General features: G+C 45.5%; 2 protein-coding genes across 2 annotated transcripts; one reads left to right on the top strand and one right to left on the bottom strand.

Moving 5' to 3' along the window:
• Nucleotides 1-450: 450 nt before the first annotated feature.
• AK88_04194 (uncharacterized protein) lies at nt 451-3,581 on the top strand (the record flags this gene model as incomplete). The annotated part of the gene is made up of 8 exons (XM_012481804.1): nt 451-696; nt 859-1,326; nt 1,443-1,516; nt 1,651-1,771; nt 1,921-2,799; nt 2,957-3,019; nt 3,151-3,336; nt 3,498-3,581. 8 exons carry the CDS (start codon nt 451-453, stop codon nt 3,579-3,581), a joined length of 2,121 nt encoding a protein of 706 aa, XP_012337227.1.
• A 277-nt stretch (nt 3,582-3,858) lies between these two features.
• AK88_04193 (uncharacterized protein) lies at nt 3,859-10,365 on the bottom strand (the record flags this gene model as incomplete). Its single annotated transcript, XM_012481803.1, has 1 exon — nt 3,859-10,365. The coding sequence occupies one exon, from the start codon at nt 10,363-10,365 to the stop codon at nt 3,859-3,861; it is 6,507 nt and encodes a 2,168-aa protein (XP_012337226.1).
• Nucleotides 10,366-10,962: the final 597 nt, after the last annotated feature.

Below are 10,962 nucleotides of genomic sequence, written 5' to 3'. Positions count from 1 at the left end.
GCGCGTCTTTCGCTCCTTCAGTTGATTAACCCTACCCCCCGAAGAAGCACAGCTTTACACGCGGCATTGTTCACCATCTGTGTAACTTTGCTTCGCTTTTATTTTTTTTTTTTTTTTTTTTTTTTTTTTTTCGTGGGACACAAAAACTAAGGAGCAACCAACGGGTGTTTTTATGAGTCATTTTTTTTTTTTGCAGAGCAGATGTCTTTTCCTGTCAAGGTTGCTGCTTCCTTTTAAGGGTGTCCCTTGTTAAGTTTGCTTCTACCTGTTAAGGATTCTGTTCTCCCTTTTAAGGATGCCAAGAGGCAACCTCGTTAAATCTTTAATACATGTGTGATACTGTGTGAATATCCATGTGCTCCTTATGAGGGTGCATAGCCCCTTTGATGTTACTCCCCACACGCACTCGCATCGCAGTGCGTTCACTTCTGCCCCGTTCCAGATGCAAAGATGTCCCCCCACCGTTTCCACAAAGTGGGGAACAAGCTCCTCTCGATCTTGTTAATTCACCCAAAGGCATCCCTGCTTTTCGTAGTTCATCTTTTCCTGTTTAGACAAGGCAGCTGCGTACGCCCTAGTGCCTCTCCCAGATTCGTAACTGACCTAAGATGGGAAGAAGAAACGCACTGGGACTTGCCGACGTGTGACCTGTGCGACATTTGTTCCGTGTGCATCCATGAGAAGGGGGAGTCTGAGGTAACCACCGGAGCGGGTACCGGTCCAGGAGGGGCCACACAGTGCGCGTGATATTACCTCAAAGGAGATAGTGTCAACCGTGACAACGCTTATAAATGAGCTCCTCCCCCCCTTTTTCCATTTTTTTTTTTTTTTTTTTTTTTCCCTCTTCCCCATCCGAAGAACATAATCCCCATGGTGGCCATTCCCAGCAAGCGAAAATATCTGCAAGAAAAAATTGGGAACATAAAATCAGAGCTTGTACAAAATTTACCTGATTTACCTGACCAGCAATTAAAAAAAAAAAAATCGTACAGTTTTTTTGAAGGGCAAGACGAAGCCAACGGGGAGGAGAAGCAGGAAGCAGATTCCCCTCTCAACGTGGCGATGGACAATCAGATTTACCATCATAAGAAAGGCACCCATTACGGGGTGGAACACAAACACCCCGATGAGTCCTCAAATTGCGTCACTTCAGACTGTCACATGAGTAATGGTTCTTCTGGACAGCTAGATTACCTCAGGCACTTTATGGATGGCTCGGGGGGGAAGAACCAGGGACCGTGGAGCAGTTTGAGCAACGCGTTTAAACAGAAGGAGAATTTTTCCTCTATCGACAAAGTGACCCTACCCCTAGAGCAGTTGCAGGATGTGAGTATTTAGCTTCTGAGTTATGGAGTGCCCGATTGGCCAGACCTGCTCAACTGAGTTGTCTACTCATATTCACCCATTAACCACTTTTCTGTACGTTGGCCCCTTCCCCGCAGAGCCAATACGTCGGGTACATCCAAATAGGAACCCCGCCGCAAACGATCCGACCCATATTTGACACCGGGAGCACGTAAGTTTGGAGAGGGGTGGGAAGAAGCAGGTGAATGGTGTGATGCGTCACTTCACCATTTGACTAGCCAGCGAAAACAATATGCCCATGTGTGTATGCACCCCCCCCCTATCACTTCTTCTTCCCCCACAAAGGAACATCTGGGTCGTGAGCACCAAGTGCAAGGATGACACTTGCCTGAAGGTGCACCGCTACAACTACAAATTGTCGAAGAGCTTCCGCTACTTCAAGCCGCTGACGAATCTGGACATCATGGTGGGCCGTCCGCGATGCGTACAGATGGACGCACGCACGTGGTTACGCCACGGCGTTGTTACGAAATGGCGTGGCTATGCAATGGCGTTGTTACGAAACGACGCTGCTATAATTTCACCTGCTTCTTTCCCCCCCGCTCATGTGCGCAGTTCGGCACGGGAATAATCCAAGGCGTGATCGGCGTGGAAAACTTCCGCATAGGGCCCTTCCAGGTATTCAACCAACCCTTCGGACTCGTAAAGCGCGAGAAGAGGAGCGAAGCAAAATCAAACGTCTTTGAGAGAATAAACTTCGAAGGCATAGTCGGGTTGGCATTCCCAGCAATGCTATCCACAGGAAAAACAACCATCTACGAAAACCTAATGAACAATTATAAATTCAGTCATAATGAGTTCTCCATATATATCGGAAAAGACAATAAACACTCAGCTTTAATTTTCGGAGGAGTGGACAAACGCTTTTTCGAAGGAGACATTTATATGTTTCCAGTGGTGAGAGAATACTACTGGGAGATACAATTTGATGGTCTGTACATTGATCACCAGAAATTTTGTTGTGACTCTGGTTCCATTGTTTACGACATGAAAAAGAAAGACACAAAAACATGGAAAGGGGGAAAAAATTCCTTTTCGAGGAAATACTTGAAAACGAAAACTGACTTGATGGATATGTCGAGTGTTTGGCGCCACGGTGAGGAAGGCGCAGAAGTCGACTCAGAGGAGGAAGACCCGTCGGGGGAAAACCTCTCTGGGGAGGGCCAAAATGGGGAGAGCAAAAATGAGGAAGAAGGACATGGCGCCCAAGTCAACCTGCATGATGCTCACACGGACATGCATCATAAAGGGGCACACCGCCGATGGCGCAGGCGACATAAGCGGAGAAGACACCTCAGCAGAGCCCACCGTCGAAGCAAGGACGACATCAAATTAAAGAAAAACAAAAACTACCTCATCTTCGATTCTGGGACCTCCTACAACAGTGTCCCTAAATCGGAGATCGACTACTTCTTCAAGATTGTCCCACCGAAGGTACGTTTGGAAAAATCGCCTGAACAGGACATACAAATGGCTAGCTGCAAAAACAAAAAAAAAAAAAAAAAACGCACACAACAAACAGGGCCAATGCGCAAAATGGCTAGCTGTAAAAAAAAAAACAAAAAACACGTTCGTACCGCACCCCCCGCAGAAATGTGACGACAGCAATATAGACGAAGTAGTGGCGAGTTACCCCATCCTGACCTACGTCATTGTAATTCGAGGAGGACGAACAACATTTAAGCAGTTTACACGTGCTTGCAGCACTGTACGCGTTCATACACACGAAACTTTGCAAACGCTCGCTGTTGAACACATGTCGTTCTTTCTCCCCCCACCCCGCAGAACAACATGCCGTTCACGCTGACGCCACCCCAGTACATCGTCCGGAAGTCGGACATGTGCAAGCCGGCGTTCATGGAAATCGAGGTTTCGCCTGAATATGGCCACGCATACATTTTGGGCAATGCGGCCTTTATGCGATACTACTACACCGTTTATAGGCGCGGAGATGGACAAAAGAGCTCCTACGTAAGTGGCAAGCGCGTTTGATGGGGCGACAGGAGAAGCACGGATGGGTTGAAAATGGTGTCCCATTGGTGGACCTCACCGCCGCGTCCTTCCTTTCTGCGTTCCTATACCGTTGTAACTTCTTTTATCTTTTTTCACGCTTTTTTCCCCCCTCGCAACAGGTGGGCATTGCCAAGGCAGTGCACGCGCAAGAGAATGAGGAGTATCTGGCCTCCCTGCAGAGCAAGATGAACCAAATGGGGTAGTAGCCCCCCGTTCGCATTAACCCACTGGGATGGGTTAAAATGCGTGTTTTTTTTTGTATGTTCTTGTTTTTTTTTTTTTTTTTTTTCGTGTTGCAAAAGACGCAGTGACGGTCGGACCGTCGGTACAAATGTGGACACAAACAAAACAGGCGATACGTTACACACTATCGCGAAATAAAATTACATCACGTGAATAAGGAGAAGGAGAAGTAGACTGCGGTTGTGCGTGCATGCCGCTTCTCTGCCGCTCCGCTGCGCTCCACTGCGCTGGGCCTTGTTAGGCTTGCTTGGGCCCCGCCTTGAACCCCTTGTCCTTGGCCTTCCCTCCCTTGGAGTACTTGTTCAGAATCTGTGTGAGTATATTCTCGAAGGTGGACAGCTGGCAATTTTTCGTGAGCACAATGAGGGGAGCCAACTCACAGTAGGGAGGGACGTCGAAGGTTTCTGCCTTTTTATCATTTTCAATAATTTTCTCGTAATCAGGCATATATGTTTTGTAAAAAAATTTCAAATTTGACGTGGAGTTTTTTTTATTTTCATTAAAATGTTGAAACACGTGGGAAAAGACATTCGTTTTTTTCTTGTCCTTTGGATCATGTTCACTGTTCTTCTCGAAGGGGTGTTCACTTTTGTTTTGGAAGGGTCTTTCAACTTTGTGTTGGAAGGGGCGTTCAATTTTGTGTTGAAGGGTGTGTTGAAAAGCATTCCTTCCTGCTTCATTTTCAAGAAAGTTATTTCTTCTTCCATTCAAATTTTTACTTGAATTAGTTTCGCCTTCCAAGTCGATTTGCCTTGGGTTCACATAGAAGGATCTATCACTGACGCAAGAAACGCTTCGATGTAATTTGTGATTTGGTTCTTGCGTGCTTATGTCAATGGTACAATCATGTTCATATGTTAATAAATTTTCCTTTGTGATGTCTTCTTTTTTTTTTTTTTCATATTCTACATTTAGGCCATCTGTTTGTTTGTATTTTTTTTTCCTTAAATTGGAGCTGATGGATCTGACCAAGTAGCTTCCTGTCCTGGTTGTGTTTTTGTTGATTGAACTTAGCTTTTCGTGTACTCCTCCAAACTGAAATGACATATCTCTTTTGTAGACCGTCTGATGAAATTTTGCGTCTTCATCTTCATCTCCTCCTCCTGCTCCTTCCTCTGCTCTTCTGAACAGGTTTGCTGCGCTGGAGGAGAATTGGCTCCAAAGGCCATTCCTGCGCACACCGTTTTTCCTGGGGGATGTGTCTTTTCTATGAGGGGTACCAATTCCAAGCGCAGAGTCGCTCCTGCTCATGGGGCCCTTTTCACTATCCATGCCACTGTACCCTTTCCTTTCTGTGCTCATGACGTCGAAATGAAAACTCGGTTTGCATGCACCTAAAGCGGCCGGTTTGCCTTCTACGCTGTCGGCGCATCGGAATGCGTTTCCCGCGCTCACCTTGTCTTTGTCTTCTTTCCCCTGGGGTATTGCTTGTGAGAGGGAGTTGTTTGACTCCACTTTGTCTGAAGCGGATGCGCCGTGATGGTTGCTGGCTGGGTTAGGTTTCTCCAGAGGGGGCGTTTTTCCGTGTATCGTTTTTGCGTGTGTCGCTTCTGCATGTATCGCTTCTGCGTGTGTCGCTTCTGCATGTATCGCTTCTGCGTGTATCGCTTCTGCATGTATCGCTTCTGCGTGTATCGCTTCTGCATGTATCGCTTCTGCGTGTATCGCTTCTGCGGGGGGCGTTTGTACGGGAGGGATTTCCCCGGACGGCTTCTTCTCCCCCTTGCTGACAGCCGAGTTTGCACGGCTTACCTGACTGGACGGGTTGACTTCCCCTCCGGCGCCTCTCTTACTATCATCCACGTACTTGCTAAAATGTCTTTCATACTTTTGCTGCTGCGCCTTGGCGTCTTTCTCGAGCAATTCATAATTTTGGCCGAACCCATCTTTCGCACCCGAGCTGAACAAAATTTCGATTCTGAATCTGTTGCTATCATTTCGTTTTAGCTGTTTCCTTTCCCAGACTCTAAAAACTAAATGCGATAAATAATGCAGGTCTGTTACATTTCCTACACTCTTAATGGAATCATTGTCGATTATATTTTGGCCAGTAGATGTGTCAATATTCTTTGAATGGATGAGAATATTTAAAAGGGATAGCATATGCGAAGCTGATGTGACGTAGTATCTAGACCTAACCATTCTCCAAGGAGATCGGATTCCTAACCTCCTTGCATCTGTTTCTTTAAGTCTAATTATATCTTCGTCATCATCGTGGTCTTGTTCTTCCTCTCCTTCATCATCCTCTGCTTCTACTTCTTCTTCCTGCTTCTCCTTCTTCTGCTTATCACATTCGTCGTCGTCGTCCTTTTCGTTATCCACCTGACCATCTGTCTCCTCCGTTTGGTACTCTGGATCAGTTCTTTCCTCTACCTTGCTCTGCGCAGCATTGTTACAGACATGGTGGTTTGCTATTCCTTCTTTGTCCCCCTTTTGTGTGCATTCATGGCCACTGCGAGATGTAGCATTATACGTTGTGTCACCCAGACATGTGCCACTCAGACATGTGCCATTCCTTCCTCTTTCCTCTTCACTCTTTTGTACATCCAACGTGCTGGTTACCCTTCCACGTAACTCCTTCGCAGTCGTGTCGCTACCACTTCCACTAATGCCTCCTGTACCTTTCATCCAGGTACTCCTCTTTTTATCTAGCCCCCTATAATCACTAGCAACTTCCATATTATCTTCTCTCTTTAAATTAAATTCACTCTCCTTGGCATTTTTTATTTTTTTCATTTTTTGTTTTTCATTGTTTTCCTTTCTGTACTTATTTTGGTGGGCCCACAGATCCGATGAGTTTATCACCAGGGCCTCCTTCTTGTTGATCAGTTTTGGAGCGTACAGATCCTTCGCGTTGATATTGTACGTGACGCCTCCCCCCGCTGCTTTGAAGGGATTCTTCTCCTTTGGCGTTACACCAGGGGGGGTGTCACACGGGATATCAGCGGCGCCTCCAACCATACCTACGACGACATTGCGCATGTTAGTGATAACCGTGGTACCAAGAGTGCCTCCCCCGTTTTGGGTCGAACCGGCGTGTGGATCACCCGGTGCTTCCCCCGAGGCACCTTTCGTGGGTCTCTTGTCCGGCGTCGGGGCGTCACCTTCCTTTGGCTTCTCCCCATTGCTGCGCTTGGAGCGGTCAGGGAGGTCACCGCTTCCCTTGTCCTGCCCGTGCGACTGGGTAGCGGTTGTGGAGTTTGCAGCGATTGTCGAGTCGGCACCTGTTGGGCTTGCCCCCACTTCGGGTGAAGTTGCCCCCCCAGGGGAACCTCCAGCTTGCGCATCCCTCCCAGCTTTTCCACCCTTTCGGTTGAGTTCTTTGTAAATGGACTTTTTCACCTGGGCTTCGCTGAGGGCAGGCCTGCCACTGGAGGCGGTGACGCAGGAGAGCGGCGCGTTCGTTGCATTCCCTTCTACCGAACTGGGGGTGGACTGATTGCACGCTGGCGCCCCGGTCTTGGTAGCACACGGGTGCGTAGCGATGGTCGGGTCCGTCGCTACCGTCACTACCGGCGCGGCGCCGAGTGCCTCCCCCGCCTTGTGCACACGGTTGTCAATAAACATTTGTCTGGAGTCATACTTACACATGCTAAACAATTTGGGTGTGTCTTTTTGTATTTCCTTGTCTAGCCAATTTGCGTGTTGTGCATCTACTTTAGCATTTTCCAGAACCTGTTGTTGTGTGTTCTTTTCACTTGTTGCCATGCCGGTCTTATCATTCTTCGCTGGATTAAACGAGTTGATATAGGAAATGTTAAGAGCATTTTTTAAATCAAAATACCCCTTGTTATTTCTTTTATTCCTGACCTCTTCATCTCTGTAGAAGGTAACATCATGTATTAATTTGCGAAGGAGCTTTCCAACAATGTTAACTCCGATTTTTACCTTTTCTTCAGGAGTTATTCCATATTCTGCTTGTGAAATAAAATTGGCTAGCGGTTCTATTTGATTATAAATTTCGAAAGCCTTGTCTAATCCACAACCAAGATAAGAGTGATGATGAATCAGATCAAATCTGATATTGTCTACAATGTCAGGTATTTTTGAAGTGTCATAATTGTTTTTATTTTTTTTGAACCACATTTTGGTTAGTGATTTCCACCTGACTTGTATTTCGTGTAGAATGTCAATTACATACAGAGCATACTCATCATATGGAAAAAGATTTAACCATTTTTGTACTTCCTGATTTAATCCTTTTAAAAAATCATATATCGTTTTTCTAATTTTTTCCATGAGTTGAAAAAAGTTAGAAATTTTTCTTAATGATTCTCTTAACCCTCTTGCATGTTTACCAGATGTAAGTTTTTTCAACAGGTCCTCATCAATATGTTTATCTTCATTCAGCAGATTGTCTATGTACTGTTTACACTGGGTTCTATTTAGGCTGGGTCTGTTATCATCTAGTAGACTATGAGCTTTGGAATTCCTAATCACCATGGCCACTAGAATTGGGGTGAGTTCTCCATCTAGGTCTAAAAAGCCTTTTGTAAAAGCTGCAGATGTTATTTGGCACCTCCCTTCGTCTGAAGTAAATATTTTGAAGTCGTGCCTAAAGGTTGAGTGTAATCGTAAGAGACCATCTGAATCTCCGGGGTAGAGTGTTGCTCTGAATCTTTTTCCTAAGTTTTCAGATTGTCTCCTCCCCATCCTTGTTAGCTCTCCTCCCCATTTGGCCACTGTTAATATTTTGGTCACCACAATTTTATCATTTATAACTACAAACTCTACTGGCTTGAGCTGTATTTTTCTGTTTATTCCTGTGAACCCATCTCCCCTTTCCAGCACCTTTTGAAGAGTCTTGTGGTTTTCTATTGTGATTTGGCATTCGCTGAGTTTCGCCTCCAGCTCTTCCTGGGTCATGGCGGCGTGGGGGCGCGCGTCTGCGCCAGCGTTACGTTTAGCGGTGTCTACGTCACGTTTAGCGGTGTCCACCTCCCGTTTAGCGGTGTCTACGTCACGTTTATCGGTGTCCACCTCCCGTTTAGCGGCGTCCTCGCTTTCCTCCCCCACCGGCAGCTCGCTCCTCCTGGCCTCGGCCTCGGCCTTGAGCGCCTTGTACTCCTTCTCGATGTCGCCCAGGATAATGTTGTTCCGCAGGAAGAGGTCCTGGAGTTCCTCCGGCGACTTGAATTTGATTTCCTTCTTGGTGTACTCCTTATAGAGGTTGTCTCGGCGCTCCTCCTCATCTGGGGGCAGGGCATTCGTAGAATTTGCACCACTTGCAACATCGTTCGTGTCCCCCCCGGCAGGTGGTTCTGCTTCCACACCCGAGGCGCTGACCACCTCACCACTCTTCTGCGAAATGAAAGATATTTTACTGATGGTAGAGGGTGCTTTTGCTGCGGCGTCGTATTGGAACATGGAGGAATCGACCCGATCGGAGGGAATGGAGCTAACAGGTAGGTTGTTGGTATTGGCTTGGTTGAGATGGGTGTGGATAGCCTTTTGCTGATCTTCAGGAGCCATTTTATTTTCTATAACGTTGTAGAGGTTTTCTTCACAATTGAAGTAATCCAGCAGAAGAGGACGATCGGTGAGAAATTTCATTTTTTGTTTTGGCTTCCTATCACCATGGCGCATAACAATAATAACAGAACATAACTCTTCATGATGCGAACAATGGAGGTCATCGGGTTGTATGAAAGTTTTTCTTAACACCTCTTCTTCATTTTCTATATTATACCAGTTATCTGCGAGGTCCCTAGGGATGATATTATATTTTTCCTCCAATTTGGCCAGAAACATTGCTCTCAGTATATGTGCACAATCGTTATAATATTTTATATTTCCTTTTACAAATGACCATCCGTTCACATCACAAACGAATGGTCCCATGGTTGTCCTTAGAATATCGAACCCACAAACGGTTTGCTGAAATGCTTCAACAATACGATATGCAATAAGTTTTTCTGCTTCAGACAGAATAACCGCGTACCTAACTTCCTTCCCATCAGATGTTCTACAAACCTTTCCATCAAGGGCAGGAGATTTCCTAGCTTCTGCATGAGCAAACATTTGCCCAACTGTATACACTTTTACATCTGTACCAAAGGTTGAAAGGAACTCTTCATATATATACGTGCCGTTATTTCTAACCTTATGTACATCAGGACAGTACTCACTGCTCCTGTCTTTAATCTTACGAAAGAGTTTTTTACATCCCCCCCCAGTGTTCTTGGGGTAGTAGATCCAGTTGTTATGATTATCTGCATTGATCGGTTTTTCAATAAAAGGTTTATTCAATCTAATGTTATTGTATACGATATAGTCGTAGTATTCTTCAAATGCATGTTCTCCTCTTTTCACTGCATCGTGATCGACCACCACATAATTCGCATGAGGTACTTTCCATTTTTTTAATTCTTCATATATTTGTAACCTGGATCTTAATATTAATTGCCTGCTTAAATTGTTTAAAGTTATTGGTTTGTACTTTTTTACATACTCGATAGCTTTTTTCAAAGGGAACCCTGTGGAATAAAAAGCTATCAGACAATCTACTATGGGCCATGTGTCAATGTCGTGATTTAAAATCATGTCTTCCTTAAATTTTATTATGTTGAAATCTCCACTTTTGGCTAGCCTTTTTAAAATACATTCCATGGGTGCGCTCTCCACTTTGCTTTCCATGGCGCACACGCCCAGTGTGAACTTTTTTATCATACCCGAGTCATCCTTGCTTACATTTTCGAACAGCTTTTCCTCGTCCAGCGACCCCCCGTGCTTGCGCAGCTTCATCGCGGAGGTAGCCACGGTGGCGACATGGAAGAAGTCAACCAAATTTGCAAACAACCGACCTTTTTAAACGCCTGAAATGGTGGGCCAGGGCCTCCTCCACTCAGCAATGAGGAATGAGCAATGAGAAAAGAGAAAAGGGAAAATAAAAAAAAAAAAAAAAAAAAAAAAGGGCCGCCCCACAAAATTTACATAAGGCCATTCAACATTACAACGCGAGGTGCTCAATCGGGAAAACGACCGTTCAGGATGAGCCATCACCAGATCATCCCTCCTTGACGGATGCACAAAAAAATGGCAAAGTGCCTTATGTAGAAATTGGGTTAACATAAAAAAGGGGAAAAAAAAAAAAAAAAAAATGAAGGCAACTTTTACCTGCGCAGTTCAGGTAAAATTTTTCTGAGCGTGCAATGTTGCCGTGTTTACACCTCACAATATTGTTGCACTCGGGATGCGCAGAGGCAAAACCGACCAAGCTGTGGCGCACTTTGCCCCTCCCACCTAAGTGTGATTGCCCAAACATAATCCCTGTGCCGACGAAATTAACCATCAATCAGGCACAGAGGAAAATGCAAGCAGTCCGTTTTTTTTTTTTTTTTT

The sequence above is a fragment of the Plasmodium fragile genome (assembly GCF_000956335.1).
Source record: "Plasmodium fragile strain nilgiri unplaced genomic scaffold supercont1.56, whole genome shotgun sequence".
Lineage (NCBI taxonomy): Eukaryota > Apicomplexa > Aconoidasida > Haemosporida > Plasmodiidae > Plasmodium > Plasmodium fragile.
Note: the sequence above shows the minus strand (reverse complement) of the source record. Positions and strands in the feature narration are given on the sequence as shown.